The sequence below is a fragment of the Microcaecilia unicolor genome, chromosome 2 (genome assembly GCF_901765095.1).
Source record: "Microcaecilia unicolor chromosome 2, aMicUni1.1, whole genome shotgun sequence".
In the NCBI taxonomy this organism is placed as follows: domain Eukaryota; kingdom Metazoa; phylum Chordata; class Amphibia; order Gymnophiona; family Siphonopidae; genus Microcaecilia; species Microcaecilia unicolor.
In genome coordinates, this window is record NC_044032.1 from 248,627,149 (window position 1) to 248,648,819 (window position 21,671).

Below are 21,671 nucleotides of genomic sequence, written 5' to 3' on the forward strand. Positions count from 1 at the left end.
GTTATTTTGACCAGGTACTGTTATGTTCTTATGTTCATAAGTAAAGTATCTCTTCCTGTGAAAGAGGTGAAGTCTATTTTCCTGTAGCTTGACAGTGTGAGCCCTTGGTTAATTTTATACTTGTCAAGTGCAAATATTGTCTGCAAAATCCCTTTAGGGTCCACTAATACATATTATTATATAATAATTGTTTATGTGTTTATTGTTGCTTATATCCCACATAATCCAAATGTTAATTATTCAGTTCTATGTGGCTTACAATAATTAAGACCAGAAATGCATACAATATATTTTTACAAGTATGAAGAAAACATAAATAGTAAGATTTTGAAAAGAGCAAACAAATAAAGATTTCATAACATTTGCTGTTTAGTTCATTGTCTAGCAATGCAAAAATTTGTTAAAAAGGAGTGCCTTGAGAAATTTGCAAAATATTAGATAGTTGGGAATCCTTTTTATCTCACTAGAGATATCTGATGTTTTTATAGCTAGGAAAATGCAGTATGAGATGTTTCTTGATCTAGTAGACATATTGAAGGTAAGTAAATCTATCAGCTTCATCATGTAATCAAGGCTCATGCCACAGATAATTTTGTAGATGATTCTGGCTTTGATTGGTAACCAATGGAATTGAGATAATAGTGGGGATGCCCTATCAAATTTTGAAGCTTTGCATATGAGTTTAGCAGGAGTATTTAGGGTAGTTTGAAGTTTTTTTGATGAAGGATTCCTTATTCCCTAAATAGTAATGCAATTGTGAAATGACTAATATTTGTAAGGGAATAAAAAGTAGAAAATGGGAAGAAACATCTGATTCTTATCAGCTTCCATAAAGTTCTAAAGGTTTTGGTTACTAAGGAATTAACTTGATCTTCACATGATAGGAATTGGTGAAAGATGATCCCAAGAATTTTCAAATGATGTTCCAATGGATAGTTTGTCTGATTGATGGTAAAACTGGTCTGATTGTGGAAGTTGTTAGGACTAGAAATTATGAGAAGTTTAGTTTTCTCCCTGTATAATTTTAGATGGAAGGATGTTGCCCAGTTCTACATGAGATCTAAGATTGATTGAATTTTGGAGAGGATATCCTGAATTTGAGTGAAGATAAATAGTCACATCATTGGCGTATATAAAACACTGCAAACCTTTAGCCTCTAAGAGGTGACCTAGGGGTTCCATCATGAAGTTAAAGAGAATGGGAGATATTGGAGATCCCTGTGGAACTCCACAGTCTAGGGACCAGGCTAGAGATGTGACTCCTCCCATTTTGACTTTGAATGTTCTGGATTTGAGAAAACCCATGAACCACTTATGAACATCTCCACAGATATCCACTGCATCAAGAGTTGTAGATAAGACGGTTGTGATCTACCATGTCAAATGTACTGGACATGTCAAATTGTAGTAAGATAATCTTCCTACCCATGCTTAATATTCATCTGAATTTATATAATAGTGTAATTAGAACCATTTTGGTACTGTAGTTGGCTCTAAATCCCGAATGTATGTAGTGAAGTAAGGAGAAGTGTGATACATATTCCATTAGTTGTTTTCCTACCAAGCCCTCCACTACCTTCATGAACAGGGGTATTGAAACCACTAGTCAGTAATTAGATATTTCATTCATTTATCTAAAGGATTTTTAGGAATAGGAGTTAAAATTATATTTCCCTTCTCAGTTGGAAAGGATCCACTTTTAAACACGGAGCATATTTAATTATGTAGGATGTTGATGAAAAATTCAGGAGCTTTTGAGAGAATGTAGCTAGGGCATGTGTCAAGAGTACAATGCGAGCATGAGTATTTGCTAAGGAAGGATCTGACCTCTGTGGTAGAAGGAGGATTGAAATAGGACCAAATCCTATCAGTTTTTATGCCTTCGTATTGATTTGTGATATTCAAGTAGTTGATGAAATTGCTACAAGGATTGGAGCTAATTCTAATTTTGGCAATTTGTTGCTCGAAGAATGTTGCTACTTCAAGGGCAGATGGAACAGATTCACTTGATAGTTGGAGGTCTTTTGTATCAAGTAGATTATTAACTAAATTAAAAAGTGTAGTTACAGATTTTTGACCCTCACCAATGGATTTTTCATAATATTTGAATTTGGCAAATTTTATAGCCTATTTGTATTTTATGAGTGCTTTCCTCCATTCAGTTTTGATTTCCTCAGTTTTGTGTTTCCATCATTTTCATAATTAAACTGTCCCTTAAACATATTTTGTTGAGATGTAAATAACCCCCTAGTCTGGAGACTTTCAGCCCTCATGTTCCCTTTATTACCTCAATGGCCCTTTTTTGTGCATTTTTATTATTTACGGATATTGTTTTTGAGGACAGATGGCCAAATCCATGTATTTAACTTGAAGTCACATTCATTGCCCTTGTTGGGCATATTTAGGGAGGAAGTTATCAACGTGGGCTACTGTTAAAATGTGTTTTTACTGTTAACCCCAGTTAATAGTAACTAGATTTCATTGCATAAAATGACACCTGTGTTAAAATAGTATATATTAATCCTAAAAATAACATGTCTTATTGGTAGCACACATTCATAACTCCTTCCCTTAGCATACAAACTACAATCTAAAATTTGTCAACCACAGGTGGGCATTTAGCATAAGTCACCAAGGACATGTAAGTTTTTCAGAGTGCACTGTGGGGCACCGGGAGTACTGGATGGCAGCTCAGAGGGATGATCTTCAGTTAGGCCCAACCCACCTTCTTTCCAGAGACTTTAAAGCAAGGAGATGCTTTGAACTGTATTTTTTTCTTCCAAGTTATAGAGTTAGTTATGGAGATGAGGAGGGAAGTGGGAACGGAAGCTGAGGGCAGGACTGTGACAGCTGTGTGAGGGGAGAAAGAAACAAAACAATCCTGGCATGACTGTTAGAGAGAGATTCATCTAGCCAGCATCTTGCCTTCAAGAAAAGCAAGAAGGAGGAGCTCAGATGCAGGACTGGATAGATGTGGAATCTTAGATACATTGAGGAACAGCAATTTTCCAGCAACTGATCAAGAAAGGTAAAACACTTTAAAACAACTGACCTCTAAGAGTCAAAATATAGTAAATTATTGTGCTAAATAGCTTGAATTATCTGTAGGATTTTTCTTTTCAGTTTTAACCAATTTTTATGTAGGTTTATTTTTTGTAAATAGTTTTCATCCTAATTTTGTAAGAGTCAACACACAGAATTGTGTTTAGTCTTGCAGAATCCATGACTGGCCCAGTTTCTTCCCCTGCTCTTGTAGCATGTTGTTCACCAGCCTCCCCAATTGATCTCTGCTCCTCAAATCCCATGACCCTACAGGGAAATGATATACCACCTTTCTGAGGTTTTGCAACTACATTCAAAGTGGTTTACACATATTCAGGTACTTACTTTGTACCAGGGGCAATGGAGGGTTAAGTGCCTTGTCCAGAGTCACAAGGAGCTGCAGTGGGAATTGAAGTCAGTTCTCCAGGATCAAAGTCCACTGCACTAACCCCTAACCTACTCCTCCACTCCCTGTTAGCTCAAGAGGAAAGGATGTGTGGTTCATTATGCTTGTGTTTATCAATGAAACCTTGGATATTTACCCAGTAAAATAAGGAACTATTGTGTACTAATTTTCTCCTTTATGTAATAAATATTAATATATTTGCAGGCGTAACCTTGATTGTCAATCATAAACTCATCTCATCCCCCTTTTAAATCTGGCTTTACTTTTTATTTCACCACTTCCTGTAGCAATGAGTCCCACAAAATAACTGAAGAAACATTCGCTTATGTTTGTCTTAAATCCTTATTGTGCTTGATTCAACGGTGCAGTTTAAATGCTCCCTTGGTTGAAAAGCTGTAGGTATTTGGGATGTACAAATGTGTTTCAGAAAATACTAAGGACTGACAGTAAAACAGTCACTTAACTTAAAGATATTGGGTTGAGCAAGATGTGGAGCCATCATACACACTTCATTACTATCCTTAGCTTCCATACCCTGAAATGACCAAATGACCATATATGTAAATTGCTGTGCACCTGAATCTATACTCTTGTGCTCATACTCACCAGTCACATGTAGACCTACCAGGAAAGATTCAGGAGACAAGTGAAACAAAGCTAAAAATGTTTGAGGTTTTTCTTTGTCCCTTCTAGAAAAGGAAGTTTGTCAAAGTACTTGTACATTCTCCCCCTAATTCTTTAAAATTGAGCGTGCAAATATGGGTGTGTCCAATTTGCATGCACAATTTAACTAAATAACATTCCAATTAGTGCCAATAATTAACTTTTTAACAAGCTATTATTGGCACTAATTAGATTTCATTGGAACTTACGCACATAAATTTAGGCACAGGATCTGCACCTAAACTTTACATGTGAGTAAAAAAGAGTGGCATGGAAATGGGAGGGTCATGTGCAGAACTGGGGGTGTTCCTAAAATTAACATGCGTTATTGTAGAATAACAGGAATATGCACCTAATTTAGGCACATACATTTGTTCCACGTTTCAGATGGTGCAAATGTTGGTGCAATGGCCACGCCTAAACGTAGGCGTGAGTACTAGGCATAATGCTATTCTATAAACCACACCTAACGTTAAACGCAGCTAATAGAATAGTGCTTTTTTTCTGCACCAAATTTTTAGAATCCAGTTCTCTGTTTAACTAGATGTCTGAAGACAAGCATTATCCTTGTCTTGGGTTGAAAACTGGAATGTGAGCAAGAAATCCTATATATGGTGGCAATTTTCTGGAAGGAGTTTTCTTTTATTTTTCAGTAATCATCTTCTTATTAAAATTTAATTAAAAAAATCTTTAAAATTTATTATTTTGTAAACTTGTATTATGAAGCAACTTGTAATTTCTGTTATGACTATAAGTGTAATTTACAATTTTCTATGCTTAGATTATTATTGTACTATTCAATGTTTTGAATTTTCTCTGGTTTTATGTTATTCCTGGAATTTGCTCCAGCTCTTATTTTACTAACCACTTAGAATTACAAGGGTTTTGTGGTCTTCAAGACTCTCTGTTATGTTATATAGGTCACTTTCCCAATGCCGCTGATGGATATGTCTTGAATGGTGATTGGAAATATCTGGGGATCCTGTTAGGACAGACAGGCATATATAAAAGCACAGCACTTTGTATGATGGCATTTCTGCCAGGGATGCCTTGAATGGAGTGGCTGTTCTACTATTGCAGCTAGGGGTTAATTGAGCATTGTACACCATTCTGCCAGCTCTGACCTACTGCTAATCTCAGTACCAGGGAGACTCTTTGCCAGTGGGGCACAACCTCTGATCTGCAGTTAACTGTGAGTAAACGTGCTTATTCAAATAAAGGACTTTTTCCAAGAGATTAGTCTTCAGGTGTGGACTGGTGTGCCAAGGTTATACAGCAGCAACAAGTCCTGTCCCTGGAGCACTTTTAGTGGGTACTGCAGTGCACTTCAGGCAGGCAGACCCAGGCCCATCCCCCCCCCCCCACCCGTAACACTTGTGGTGGTAAATGGGAGGCCTCTAAAACCCACTGTACCCACTTGTACTTGACCCCTTCACCCCTAAGAGCTATGGTACTGTTGTACAGTTGTCCATCCCACGACCAAATGGCTTGGATTAGGACGTTTCTGAGCTGGGCATTTTTAGTTTTCATTATCGCAAAAAAAAAACGCACATCTCAGAAAGGACCAAATCCATGGCATTTGGTCCATACAAAACCTGTATTTTCGAAATGAAGGATGGCCGCCCATCTTTTTTGAAAATACGGTTCAAACCGCCTCTTCACATACCCGTTTTCGGACATAGACGCCCATGGAGATGGGCGTTCGCGTTCGATTATGCCCCTCCACGTCTTTTTTGCCTATTAAACCAGATACTATTACCCTGGACACTATTTGGGAAGCTTTAGTGGGTTTAGAAACATCTTTTTCTCAAAACTTATTATCAGTGTTTCAACAAGCTCAAATTCCTTCAGAGAAAGTATCTATATTGGAGAATAAAATTTCAACAATGGATAAAAAGATTAAAATTAATGTTTAAGGATATTCAAACTCTTCAACAAATACAAGCAAATATGATTGAAGAGAACTTGTTGCTTCATAATAAGATTGAAAAATTGGAAAATCAACAGAGGTCTAAAACATTACATTTAATAAATTTTCTTAAACAACCCTTAATTGCTCCTCTTATAACATTTAAAAAATATTTGTCTGAGATATTGAAGGTTCCGGAACAAGCTTATTCCCCAATTCCTAAAATCTATTACCTATTGCCTTATAAAAAGAAAACTACTGAACAACCTGTGGCTGAAGGGTCTGAAGTATCTTTTGAGACTTTAAACCTTACATAGGTACTTGAAGATAACAATTTGGGTATTGAGCCCATAACTTTAATAGTGGCTTTTGTACAACTTGACAGAGACTGGATTTTGAAACAATTTTTCCGTCACAGAGAAGAACTTTTTCTGAACTATAAGATTAGAATGTTTCCAGATGTTTCTAAATTAACCCAACAGAAGAATCAGCTTTTTCCTTAAACTTCGTCCACGAGGGGTGCAACTAGGAGGTCTTTTCTAGTTGAATTTCCCCTGTAAATGTGTATTGAAATTGAACTCAGTGAAATATGTATTCTTTGAGCCTACACATTTAACTTCATTCTTGGATTCCAAGACTGTTGTAACTCCACTTTCACAGCCAAGAGCAGTAGTTACATCTACTCCGTAAATTAATTTGAATATAATCCTGAATACTCCTTCCTAGACTCCTTATATTTCTTGAATAGAGAGGAAACTGTGTTCTTTTTCCTAGGTATTGTGTTTTGTTCCTTCAGTCAATTGTGGACTAAAGATGTAATAATATGGAATGCACTACCAACTGCTTTGAAAAAAATGCACGACCAATTCAACTTTCGGAAATCCTTGAAGACCCACCTCTTTAACAGAATATACCATAACGATCCATCATTTGAACATTAGTACATTGCCGTGTTTACCTGTTGTTCCGATATTGATATCTTTATACATGATACTTTTATAGACTATGTTTCCCATATTCTTATGAAATTATAACTGTATATGCCATTCTGTCGTGGTGACCCCACGAAGGAGCAAGGTAAGCCACATTGAGCCTGCAAATATGTGGGAAAATGTGGGATACAAATGCAATAAATAAATAAACAATATAATATTTCCTATTTTGTAATGTGATATACATTAATGTCTAATATTACTTTTCTTTTATATATCAAGATTTATTCTTGGAATTTAGATTGGCAATTTGCAAATAAAAAAAGAATAATATTGAAATTTTAAATGCTATAGTTTGGACATAAACTTAAAATCCATTTTTTGAAAGAGAAGGGATTCAAGCTGTTTGATTTCATCCTGAAGACTTTTTCTCCTTCTGTAAACGCTATTTTAGGAATGCTACCACTTCACCACTGATGAAAGCTTTATAGGCATCCCATGACAATTTCAGTGAATCTCTCACAAATCACTACAGTCTGCGTTCTACATTGGCTTCATGTATGTGGTATGTACAATTGAGCACACTTTTCTTTCAAATACTTTGTGAACATTGATGTTCATAACCTTCGAAACTGAAAGGTTGATTCCTGAGGTAGGCACTTGGGCACCAAAACGCAAATCTGTGTCAAGTCCACTGTATTTATGTATTTTAGACTTTCTAATTAAAGACTTTTTAAGTTACTCTTGTGTTGGAATTAGATTTGTCCATCTCCACTCCCTTTTGTTTAAATTTTACTTGTCTCATTGATTTACTATTCAGAGGAGAACAGAATAATCAATGTGACCACGTTTTCCAGTGCCTGACCATACAAAATTATATGAACCGAAGTACCTATTTTAAACTGAGATCATTCCTCAATAGGAAGCCAATGAAGGCTACACAGCAGTGGAGAGACTCTGTCAAACTTATATTTCCCAAAAATCAGTTTAGCAGCAGTGTTTTGCATCAACTGCAACTGTCATATAGTGTTATCAATACATCCCAAATACAGCAAATTGTAGTAATCTAACTCTGATGATACAATTGCCTGTACCACTAACTGAAAACAGTCTTGCAAGAAATACTTCCTAAAATTGTGCATTTAACAAATACTTTTCTTATCAATTCTTTGATTTGCAAGACATAGATAAACTGGGATCCAATATGACACCTAATACGATTAGTGAAGATTATAAATCCTCATTTATAATAGAAAACTTATGGCAGAATGGCTCTTTTGAAGGTGGCTAGAGCCATAAAATCATATTTTGTTTTAATGTTGAGCTTCAGTCTGAACTGATTGGCCCAGCATTCCAGCTTTTGAAAACACTGGCAGATATCTATCAAGCTAGCCTCAATTGATATTAATTCAGGAATCATTATAGTTATGTCATCAGCTTGTGAGTATATGCTCACCTTAGAGAGGTCAAAAAACGTATTCGGTATAGACATCAAAACATTAAACATCATTGGGGAAAGGGATGAGCCTTGTGGTACCCCCAACACTGACTTCCAAGTATCCAATGATTTTGATCACATTTTTACCTGATATGTTCTATGTCATAAAAACCTCTCAAATCAAGACATGAGATTTTCAGTAATTCCCTTCTCTTCCAGGACACCCAGCAAAATGGAATGTCTACCAGATCAAAGGCCGCCGATTTCAGATATCAAAGAGTCCAGAAGCATTTCTGTAGTAAAACCGCTTCTGAATATCGATTGAGTTTTCATTAACAAATCATGCTTGTTCAGATATTTTTCCTACTATTTATGTGTATATATCCCTGCACAGTATTATAACAGTCTTTCTCAATGTTTAAAACATACCTTTCATGTGGAAAATGCTTTATACAACTACTGCTGATATGGGAATTTAGATTTTATCTGCGCTGATGAAGATCCGCAATTCATCTGTCTGTGATGTGTTCTTGATTTGTCCATGATAATAGGCTAGCATGGCATTCCAGGGTCTGTAATGTGGAATAGACTAGTAGATTAATCCATCATGAATTAGCCCAACAAATACTCCTTGAATTTTCACCTTCTTTTGCTTGTCCACAGGTGCAGTTTATTCCCACCAGCAGAAATGGACAATGAAACCAAAGTGTTGGAATTTTTCCTCCTGGGTTTTTCAGACCTCCCTAAGTATCAGACTCTTCTGTTTGTACTTTTTCTTTCCTTGTATCTTATCACCATAATGGGAAACAGCCTCATCATCCTGGCGATTGCTTTTAATCAGCGTCTCCATACTCCCATGTACTTTTTCTTGGGCAATCTTTCTCTGGTGGACATGTGTCTTAGCTCGACTACTGTCCCCCGGCTTCTGAGGGATCTGCTGTCTGAGCAGAAGACCATTTCTTTGCCTGCCTGCATTGTACAAGTCTACTTCTTGTTTTTTGTGGGCAGTATGGAGTTCCTCCTCTTGGCTGTGATGGCTTTTGACCGTTATGTGGCAATATGTAACCCCCTGCACTATTCCATGGTGATGAGCAAGAGGCTTTGCCTTGGGTTGGTAGCTGGATCCTGGGCAGTAGCTGCTCTCAACTCCACTTTGCATAGCCTATTGCTCTCCCAATTATCCTTCTGTGGTTCCATCACCATTCAACACTTCTTCTGTGATATCCCACCACTGCTGAAGCTGTCCTGCTCTGACACTTCCATGAGTGAGTCTGCCATGTTTAGTGAGGGTGCTTTGGTAGTTATGGGTCCTTTTCTCTTCATTGTCCTCTCCTACTTCCGCATCATCTCAGCCATCCTGAAGATACGCTCTGCCCAAGGAAGAAGCAAGGCCTTTTCCACCTGCTCCTCCCACCTCACTGTGGTGGTCTTCTTCTATGGCACAGTAATGTTCATCTACTTTCGGCCATCTTCCAGTTCCTCACTGGACTATGATAGAGCAGTGAGTGCTGTCTACTCCTCTGTGACCCCCATGATTAACCCTTTCATTTACAGTCTGAGAAATACTGAAGTGAAAGGGGCCCTGGCTAAGCTTCTACGACTCTGCCAACCTGTTCACTGAGTAAGGTCAAGTCTTGACGAACTCAGTTGTTACAGTATTTGGGGGAAACGACTTTCAAATGGAAGACATAATTGATTGATTGATTGATTGATTGGGATTTTTTTAACTGTCTTTATGAAGAGATTCACCCAAGGCAGTGTACAACAGGTATTGCTTGACATACAATAAGTTTGCATCTCTAGTTCAGCCAATGACTTTGAGCATTTGAATTCAGCAAATTATTTTATCCCTTTGTACCTCAGTTCTAATACCTGGCTCTTCATATTCTCCATGTGTGAGCTTCATAGGTTTATTTTTCTCATTTGTTTGTTTTCTTTTCTTTTTGTTCTTAAATATGTATTTACTTTCCATAGGCAATGTAATAACAGCATAGAAGATACAACTGGCTGATAACATACCACTGACCAGATGAGGAACTGTAAGAATTAGGTAAAGAAATCATCCAGAGGTGTCCACACTTGAAAACACCCGAAGAAGCTATTTCTTTTTTTGGGCAGTCAACTGTGACTTGGTTCTAATCCTTGCTCTAGGACTAATTCTGGCTGTACGATGTTCAGCAAATCACTGTATCCCCTGTGCCTTATTTCTAACCTTTGTTTTGCTGCTGACTCTTGTGGTTAACTTGAGGAAATAGATTTTATTTATCTGGGCCTTCATTTACCTAATTACTATTGATGACACGTATGTGCTTTCAGATTATCCTCTCCAGCCCTGCAATGACTGCCTATCTGTTTTGAGACTGAAATATTAATTTGAATTCTAATATTTTCTGTGATATTGGTGTTTTGAAATAAATTACCAATGGGGCAGTCAAAATGTGATACATTAATGAGATATAGGTCAGCAGACTCCCTGAAGTGATACATTTCACGTGCTCACTGCAGTTATAAGCATTTAGTTCTTGGCCAAAATAAAGTTGGGCACATGTTTATGGTCTCTCATTCCTTCACATTATTATATATGCCTTTCACCATAATATTTTCGAGTAAAATTAAAAAATTAAAAATAGACATATGCAAGTTATAAATGAAAAGAAATCCACACTGCACTGGCTGAAGTTGGTTGATACTAAAATGATTGACTGGTCTAGTTAGCTGGGCTGAATGAGGATGTTTCCCCTTGCTAGTCACTATGAGGCTGATATTCAGCAGGAGATTCCCAGATTTTCAATGGCATATAACCAGATAGTGCTCTTGAAAATATGGGGAGACCACTGCAGTATTATTTGTATAGTACTGGGTTGGTCTGGGAATGGAAACGTGGTAGAGCTGAGAGTTACGCAGGCACCTCTGATATTCCAGTGGCAGTACCTGGATAACTATCCAGTTAACTTAGGACAGCAGGATGGACATTTACCTCTGTGCTGAAATAGCATGAGCTGTTCTTGGTTCTGAAACTTGCATTCAAAAACACTTATCCAGTTAACAGCATCTGCCAAGTAGTCAGCAATTCGGAATGCTAATCCCTATGAGCAGTGTATCTCATCTGCTTTTGTCAAACTGATTGATTTTGACAGGTGACATGCCTACTTCCAGGTTACATAGTAGCATAGAGGGGCATAATCAAACGGCGCCGGCCAAATCGATGGCCGGCCATCTTCTGGGCCGGCACCGTAAGCGGGTGGAGCCAAGAGTATTTTCGAAAATACGCTTGGCGCCGGCCAAATCACTCGCCGGGTTTACAACAGGATCGCCAGCAGATCGCTGGGTTTATATGAGATGGCCGGCTTCGGTTTTCAGCCATAATGGAAACCGGGCCCGGCCATCTCAAACCCGGCAAAATGCAAGGCATTTGGGCATGGGAGGAACCAGCATTTGTAATGTACTGGCCCCCTTCACATGCCAGGACACCAACCGGGCACCCTAGGGGGCACTTACAAAAATTAAAAAACAAAAATAGCTTCCAGGTGCATAGCACCCTTACCTTGTGTGCTTAGCCCCCACAAATCCCCCCCCAAACCCACTCGCCACAACTGTACACCATTACCATAGCCCTAAGGGGTGAAGGGGGGCACCTACATGTGGGTACAGTAGGTTTGGGGGAGTTTTGGAGGGCTCTACATTAACCACCACAAGTGTAACAGGTAGGGGGGGATGGGCCTGGGACCACCTGCCTGAAGTGCACTGCACCCACTAAAAACTGCTCCAGGGACCTGCATACTGCTGTCAAGGAGCTGGGTATGGCATTTCAGGCTGGCATACAGGCTGGCAAAAAAAGTTTTTTGGGGGGGTGGGAGGGGGTTGGTGACCACTGGGGGAGTAAGAGGAGGTGATCCCCGCTTCCCTCCGGTGGTCATCTGGTCAGTTGGGGCACTTTTTCCGAACTTGGTCCTAAAAATAAATGGACCAAGTCCGGCCAGCAAAATGCTCATTCGAGCCGGCGTCTTTTTTTCCATTATAAGGCGAAGCCGGCCATCTCGTACCCACGCCCCAATCCCGCCTTCGCTACCCTCCCAACATGCCCCCTTGAAGGCTGGCCGGCACCACGATGAAACAGCAGTTGAAGTCAGCCAAAATCAACTTTCGATAATACCGATTTGGCCGGGATCAGGAGTTCGCCGGCCATCTCCCAATTTATGTCGGAAGATCGCCGGCGATCCCTTTCGAAAATAAGCCTGATAGTAACATAGTAGATGATGACAGAGAAAGACCTGTATAGTCCATCCAGTCTGCCCAACAAGGTAAACTCATATCTGCTACTTTATGTGTATACCTGACCTTGATTTTTTATCTGCCATTTTCAGGGCACAGACAGTAGAAGCCTGCCCAGCACTAGCCCTGCCTCCCACCGCCGGCTCTGCCACCCAATCTCCGCTAAGCTTCTGAGGATCCATTCCTTCTGAACAGGATTCCTTTATGTTTATCCCACACATTTTTGAATTCTGTTACCGTTTTCATCTCCACCACCTCCCGCGGGAGGTCATTCCAAGTATCCACCACTCTCTCCATGAAAAAATACTTCCTGACATTTTTCTTGAGTCAGGAAGGCTCAATTTGACAAACTGAAGAGTAGCAAATCTCCTGGAACAAATAGTATTCATCCCAGAGTACTGACAGAATTGAGAAATGAACTTGTGGAAGTACTGCTAGTAACATGTAATTTATCTTCAAAATCAAGCACGATACCGGAAGCTTGGAGGGTGGCCAATGTAACGCCAATTTTTTAAAAAGGTTCCAGAGTCTCAGCCAATCAGGACATGCCCAAGCCCCGTTCATGCTCTGCCCAAGCCCTGCCCACTCCCTGCTCATATCCACCCCTTTGATAACATCACCAGATTTGATGTCATAGCCTTGCCCCTTTTATATAACCCCACCCCTTTCAGTGATGTCACAGGAAGTGACTTTATAGTCATTCCCTTTTTTCTAAGATGATGGCAAGCACTGTATATATCACATCACTTCCTGTTTCACACTACTCGCCACCATCTTGAATGGGGTCACATAATGGGAAGTGACATCAAATACCCCTGACACTGCCCTCTACAGCAGTGTTTCCCAAGTCCAGTCCTGGAGTACCTCTTGCTAGTCAGGTTTTCAGGATATCTACAATGAATATGCATGAATTTGATTTGCATACACTGTTTCCATTATATGCAAATCTCTTTCATGCATATTCATTGTAGATATCCTGAAAACCTGACTGGCAAGGGGTACTCCAGGACCAGACTTGGGAAACACTGCTCTACAGTCTTGGAGGAATGAAAGAAAATAGGCATTTTAGCCTTCAGACTGTTTCCTTTTTTTTTCTTTCAAAAGGATATCATGCTCTAACGATTTTAAATTGGATCGAGTCCTCTATTTGTTTTTCGCTCCCTCTGATTTTTCACAGCATGAAGTATCAGGCAGCAGAGCAAAAAGCTGTTTTAAGATAACCTTCACAAGAAGCCATTGGAGGGTATGGCTTATCAGGCTTTCAATACGTGCTGACTTATAAAACTGCAAAAAAAGACTCAATCCCAGATTCCACCCCTCCCCCCGCACAAGCCCTAGTGTCAGACAGATGTTTTTTCTTTCAGGAAATAAAAAAGGCTTTTTTTTTTTTTTTTTTTTTAGGCTTTAAAGGCACACAAGCAAACGAACTATTGTGAATGGTTAGTATTGAATTTTAAAAAGAGTGATGTGCAGCTTTCTGTATGAGAATCCATATTCCCTCTCACATCCCCAGTGCTTTTTTTGTGCCGGTACGCACCGGTACAGTGTACCGGCACCATTTTTGTGAGGTCCGGCTCACCTGCCCACTCCCTTCCGTTCATGCACCTGTGCTCTCTGCTTTATGCCGTGCGCCAATCTGGAACTACTGCCAGGCTACTGCAGTAGCCCAGCTGTAAATCTACCCCCAGCGTGCACCATTTCTGGTGCAATAGAAATTTATTTCTGTATTTTACCACTGTGGCTACCCGACTGTAACCAGGCAGCATGGACTGCCACCTCAATGGGTGGCAGTAAGTGCTCCCCCACCCCTCCCCCCAAATGGATATGCAGCAAGTGTGAACATACCGCACGGCCATTTCTTTTTTTCACCTTTTTACCCTTCGCAGTAATGGAGGCCTCAGCACGCAGCAAAAACATGACTGGGTGCTCACGTAGGGCTCCTTTTACCGCAGCTTGGTAAAAGGGCCCCTCATGAAAATACCTCCATAATAAATAGATGCCCCCTTATTTTATTTCGCAGGTCTCTCCAGTCCCAAGCTTCTGTTTCCCCTAAAGATGACTTTTATTTATTTATTTATTTATTTGCTGCATTTATATCCCACATTTTCCCACCTATTTGCAGGCTCAATGTGGCTTACAATATAATACTACAATCATATTGATGGAATAGAGAATCAGAGTATATATAACAGATAAGGTGTATAGGAATATTGGGGCAATCGTATTAACGGAGAAGAATTTCAGAAATTTTGCTATTAAAGTGCATACAAAAATTATGTTGAGTAAGAAGTGGATGAATGGGTAACAACATAACATAATGATATCAGGACATGGTGTAATTATCAGTAAATAAAATAGGCAAATTAAAAGAGTTCCAATGTAACTTGTGTCTGGTGTAGTTTAGGAGTCAGATTGTTATGAGGGATCCATTTTGTAAGCTTTTTTAAACAAGTAATAGCATCAGCCTTCACCACTGTTCCCTCTAAGCTGAGCGGGAGTCCTCCAACTGCATTGCTGCCACTAGGGGTGATACTTCAATACTGTGCTTTCAGTCTCTAAGGACAGGCAGATTCCCTGGAGTCCTACAGAGCTTCCCTGTCCCTCACTATTGGAAATGTGATAGTGAAACAGCACCCTCCACTGGTAGGACTGTAGGTGGAGGACTTTTCATCTAGATTTGCTGTGGTTCTTAACTAGCTCCCCACCCTCACCCCTTTGTTACAGCAGTTGGAGCTGACTTGAATGCTACCCCTCTCACTCAGGGCTAGCCCTACCACTAGATATACTAGGCATTCACCTAGGGCAACAGAATTGAGAGTATGGAGTATGGGTGTGGAATGTGACTAAAGATTTGCCTAGGGTGTTAGATACCCTTCAGCTAGTCCTGTTCTCATTCTGCCTATTCCCTCTCTTTGTAGCACATTTTAAATGGTCTTAACTCTAGGTTTAAAGTAGAGCTGCTTCAGCTGCCACTGATTTTTCCTTGACTCCCTACCACCTCTCACAACAATAGGAACCAAACAGGAACACTGCTGTTTCTGACCTAGAGCCACTGACTTTCCAACTCTGCTCTTACCATAGTTACAGTAATAAAGGCATATTGTCACTAGATGGCGCTATAGTATGGAGTAAATAAGTACTGTTTTTTCTACACATTATACCTGATGGTGGTTGACGCACTGAGGGGCCCTTTTACTACCATGTTTCCCCGAAAATAAGACACTGTCTTATATTAATTTTTGCCCCCAAAAATGCGCTAGGTCTTATTTTCAGGGGCTGTCTTATTTTTCGGGGGAAACATCGGGGTTGGATCAGGGTTGGCCCGCCCGCCCTCCGTCGCTCCCAGAACTAACCTTACACGCCTCCTTTCACCTTCGCAGCAAGCAGCAGCAGAGCAGGCCACTCCTTCCTTCCGTGTCCCGCCCTCACCTGACGTAACGTCCGCGAGGGCGGGGCACGGAAGGAAGGAGAGGTCAGCCCTGCTGCTGCTTGCTGCGAAGGTGAAAGGAGGCGTTTAAGGTTAGTTCCGGGAGCGACGGAGGATGGGTGGAGGGGGGGGCCCGGTGACCTCGGGTGGGGGGGGCGCAGCCCGGGGGCGGCCTTGTCCGGCTCTCGGCGGTCCTGCTTTCAAACAAAAATTTGCTAGGTCTTACTTTCGGGGGAGGCCTTATATCTACCAATTCAGGAAAACCTCTACTAGGTCTCATTTTTGGGGGATGTCTTACTTTCGGGAAAACAGGGTAAGCCATGTAGGCACCTACGCATGCACAACACACATCAATTTGGAACTACCGCGGTAATTCAAATTTTTATGCAAGTCCAAAAATATTTTTCAAACAGGCAGCGCTATCTGGGCGGTAATCAGCAGTGTACGCATCAGGGGCGTAGCTGCTATGGGGCCACGGGGGCCAGGGCCCCCGTAGATTTGGCCCTGGAACCCCTGCCAACGACCCTCTCAACCCCCCCCCCCCCCCGCCGCCAACCTGCCGTCGCCGTCTCCTACCTTTGCTGGCGGGGGACCCCACCCCCGCCAGCTGAAGTCTTCTTGCTTCGTTTGGTTTCTGAGTCTGTCTGACGTCCTGCACGTATACAACATGCAGAACGTCAGACTCACAGAAACAGAACGAAGCCTAATTACCTGAGACAGAGGGACATTTTCGAAAGAAACGTCTAAGTTGGAATTTGGACGTCTTTGTAAAACGTCCAAATTGGGAGGCGGGGAAAAGGTCATTTTCGAAAAAAAGATGGACATCCATCTTTGTGTTCAAAAATACCATGGATGTCCTTGGATTTGGATGACTTTGATTTTCGGCCATTTTCGAACGCAAAGCCATTTGGATGTGGGAGGAGCCAGTATTTTTAGTAGACTGGTCCCCCTGACATGCCAGGACAGCAATCGGGCACCCTAGGAGGCACTGCATTGGACTTCATAAATTGCTCCCAGGTACACAGGTCCCTTAACTTGTGTGTTGAGCCCCCCAAACCCCCCCCCCCCAAAGTCCACTACCCCCAACTGTACACCACTACCATAGCACCTAGATGTGGGTACAGAGGGTTTCTGGTGGGGTTTGGAGGGCTCGCTATTTCCTCCACAAATGTAACAGGTGGGGGGGTATGGGCCTGGGTCCACCTGTCTGAAGTGCACTGCACCTACTACTAAACTACTCCAGGGACCTGCATGGACCTGAGTATGACACCTGAGGCTGGCATAGAGACTGGCAAGTAATATTTTTAATCATGTTTTTTGAGGGTGGGAGAGGGTGACTACTGGGGGAGTAACGGGAGGTCATACCCGATTCCCTCCAGTGGTCATCTGGTCATTTTGAGCACTTTTTTGTGCCTTATTCGTAATAAAAACAGGTCTAGATGAAAACAACCAAGTTTTAGTCCTGGACGTCTTTGCTTTGTTCCATTATGGCTCAAAGATGTCCAAGTCTTAGGAACGCCCAAGTCCCGCCTTGAACACGCCTCCGATATGCCCCCTTGAGATTTGGACGTCCTTGCGACAGACATCCGAGAAAGACATCCAAAATCGGGTTTCGATTATACCGATTTGGACGTCTCTGTGAGATGGACGCCCACCTTTTTGGACGTCCATCTCTTTCGAAAATGAGCCTGTAAAAAGAAAACAGAAAAATATTTTAAGAAAAAGTGTCAATTTCTTGGCACTATTAATAAACATATTTAAATACTGCAAAACAAGACTTTTTACTTAACGGATTTATATCTCTGTAATTGAAAATGGTTTGATTGGAGATATTTATAACTGGTTTGTTACTGAAGAAAAAAAAATAGAACTTTTAATTAGACTGGATTCAGATTTTAAAGGGTTTTCAAAATTTTAACAGATTTTAAGGATTTTAATTGAAATTTTAAATTGTAACTCAAAGATTCTAATGTAAACAAAATTAAGGGGTCTTTTACTAAGGCGCGCTGGCATTTTTAGCATGTGCTAAAAATAGGTGCGCTAAATGCTAAAGGCGCCAATGTATTCCTATGGGCATCTTTAGCGTTTAGCATGCGCCTATTTTTAATGCACACTAAAAATGCCAGCATTCCTAAGTAAAAGACTCCCTAAGTGCAATAAACAACATCCTTTTGCACGAATTCACTATAGTGTTACTTCTATTTGCCACCAACACTTATATCTAAAAGAATCACGTAGCACCCTATCTCATTGCTTCCCAAACCTGGTCCTGGAGGCACTCCAGCCTATGATGATATCTGGTGCATTCTGGCTTCCATTTCTTCTCTTTAATCTGTGCAACAGAGTTGCTGAAGGAAACAGGAAAACACACATATCGAGTCAATGAACCATTTGCTTCACCCCCTCCCCACCTTATCAAAGGATTCCTGCTGCCTTCTTATCTTAGCTGGCTTACATTCAGGGCATATAGCAACCAGTGTAATTTTTTACATCATAAGGTAACCCAGTAACTGTTTTGTCCCACTTTGCTAACCTATCTTCCCTAGCTTTTTCAGATTATGTATTTTGTCAAATCCAAACGCAGAATAGATGCTTTATCACCCCCTCTAGGAGATGTACCACGCTGACTTCCAATTCCAGAATGCTAAAGTACAGGGCACCCAGCCTCTATTTCCTGCACTGCTTCTATTACTGGACTCTGCTGATTAAACATTATACAGACAGGATTATCTTCTGGAACATCTAACTTCTTAGGCAAAGGATATGTTTCCCTATCCTTTATCCACTGAATCATGCTGTCCCGTGACTTCAGTGTGATTAGGTACAGGGGATTCAGCAACTGTGCTTTTCACATCTAAGGCAAAAATATATTTGAGTTTTGTCCTGTCTCCCTTTCAAAACCAAAGGTATCAGGCACAACGATGAACTCTTGCATTAACATTACACAGTTAGTTCCCTGAGGCAAGCAACTGGCAGTTTACAGCATAGATACCAAACTAATGCCTATGTTTACTAAGCGGCATGTTAACATTTTTAACACGCGTAAACGGTTTATGCGTGTTAAACGCTAACACGCCCATATAAATGTATAGGTACGTTAGCATTTAACGCGTCTTAAATTTACAGGCGCATTAAAAACACTAACACACCTTAGTAAACATACCCCTAAGAGACTGCATCCACCCTGTTTCTGCTGTTGGTTTCTGGGAAGGCTCTGAAGTTGAGCAAGAGGAGCTTTCCCCATTCTCCACTGAAATATGAGGGGCTGCCTCAGTTATATCACCTTCAGACTGCAAACCCAAGGCTCACTTTTGAATAGTTAGGTAATGATTATAGAGATCTAGTGCAAATGTGAGTTCTACAGAAACCTGCAAATATAGTTTCTGCCACATATCGAAATAGTAACATATGTAACATAGTAGATGACGGTAGAGAAAGACCTGTATGGTCCATCCAGTCTGCCCAACAAGATAAACTCATATATGCTACTTTATGTGTATACCTGGCTTTGATTTGTATCTGCCATTATCAAGGCACAGACCATAGAAGTCTGCCCAACACTAGCCCTGCCTCCCAACCACTAACCCTGCCTCCCACCACCGGCTCTGCCACCCAATCTGTGCTAAGCTTCTGAGGATCCATTCCTTCTGAACAGGATTCCTTTATGTTCATCCCACGCATTTTTGAATTCCGTCACTGTTTTCATCTCCACCACATCCTGTGGGAGGGCATTCCAAGTATCCACCACTCTCTCTGTGAAAAAATACTTCCTGACATTTTTCTTGAGTCTGCCCCCCTTCAATCTCATTTCATGTCCTCTAGTTCTACCGCCTTTCCATCTACGGAAAAGTTTTATTTGCGGATTAATACCTTTCAAATATTTGAACGTCTGTATCATATCACCCCTGTTTCTCCTTTCCTCCAGGGTATATATGTTCAGGTCAGCAAGTTTCTCCTCATAAGTCTTGTAATGCAAATCCTATACCATTCTTGTAGCTTTTCTTTGCACCACTTCAATTCTTTTTACATCCTTAGCAAGATACAGCCTCCAAAACTGAACACAATACTCCAGGTGGGGCCTCACCAACTACTTATACAGGGGCATCAACACCTCCTTTCTTCTGCTGGTCACCCCTCTCTCTCTATACAGCCTAGCAACCTTCTAGCTATGGCCACCGCCTTGTCACACTGTTTCGAAATGTTTAATGGACTCCATAAACTCTGTCACCTCTATAAAAAAAACTTCAATACATAATCTAATCATTCTTCTATTGACTTTGCATTTTATTTCTCAGTTCAGTAAGCCTAAATCTTGAGTCTCTACACATGGGATAAATCTTTTTCTCAAAAGCATCTTGGTAACAAGAAATAAAGTTGGAGAAAGAGAAGGTAACAATCTAGGAATGCCTGCTTGTTTTAACACTGAAAGCGGTGACACCCAGTTTAAACTGTATTCTTTCCCTGACTGGTAGCCAGTGTAGTTTAGAAAGGTAGGGTTGGGGAGATTCAGGCCATGATAATCCAACGATTAGTCTAACTTGCTGTAGACGGTGAATCATTGAGTTAGAGCATATGGCTAGCACTAGATTGCAGTAGTCCAGTCTAGGGAGGATTAAGAATTGGACTAGAAGTCGGAAAGTTTCTAGAGTGAAATATTTTCTGAAAACTCTCAGGTTTTTTTTTAGTGTAATGAAGGACTGTTTGAGTGTGGTTCTGCAGGGATAGTAACAGGCTTATTTTCGAAAGAGAAAGACACCCATATTTCGACCCAAATTGGGAGATGGGCGCCCTTCTCTCATGGGCGCCCAAATCGGTATAATCGAAAGCTGATTTTGGGCACCTCCAACTGCAGTCTGTCGTGGGAACAAATAAAGTTGACGGGGGCGTGTCAGAGGCGTGGTGAAGGCGGGACTGGAGCATGTTTATCAGCCGAGGAGAGATGGGCGCCCTCGGCTGATAATGGAAAAAAGAAGGGCGGCAGTAGTGAGAATTTGGGCCGCTTTTTTTGGACCCTTTTTTTTCACGAACAAGACCCCAAAAAGTGCCCCAACTGCCCAGATGACCACTGGAGGGAATCGGGGATGACCTCCCCTGACTCCCCCAGTGGTCACTAACCCCCTCCCACCAAAAAAAAAGAACTTTAAAAACTTTTTTTTGCCAGCCTGTATGCCAGCCTGAAATGTCATACCCAGCTCCATGACAGCAGTATGCAGGTCCCTGGAGCAGTTGTTAGTGGGTGCAGTGGACTTCAGACAGGTGGACTCAGGCCCATCCCCCCCCCCACCTGTTACACTTGTGGTGGTAAATGTGAGCCCTCCAAAACCCACCCGAAGCCCACTGTACCCACATGTAGGTGCCCCCTTCACCCCTTAGGGCTATGGTAGTGGTGTACAGTTGTGGGGAGTGGGTTTTGGGGGGGGGGGCTCAGCACCCAAGGTAAGGGAGATATGCACCTGAAAGCAATTTGTGAAGTTCACTGCAGTGCCCCCTAGGGTGCCCGGTTGGTATCCTGGCATGTGAGGAGGACCAGTGCACTACGAATCCCTCCCTTCCCATGACCAAATGCCTTGGAGTTGTTCATT

General features: G+C 41.2%; 1 protein-coding gene across 1 annotated transcript; it reads left to right on the top strand.

Moving 5' to 3' along the window:
• The first annotated feature begins 9,078 nt into the window (after positions 1-9,078).
• On the top strand, positions 9,079-10,011 carry LOC115461974 (olfactory receptor 1361-like). The gene has a single exon (XM_030192024.1). It carries the CDS (start codon positions 9,079-9,081, stop codon positions 10,009-10,011), a length of 933 nt encoding a protein of 310 aa, XP_030047884.1.
• The last annotated feature ends 11,660 nt before the right edge of the window (positions 10,012-21,671 follow it).

Excerpts from the sequence above, each read along its gene's own strand:
- LOC115461974 (XM_030192024.1), top strand. The coding sequence starts at position 9,079 with ATGGACAATGAAACCAAAGTGTTGGAATTTTTCCTCCTGGGTTTTTCA.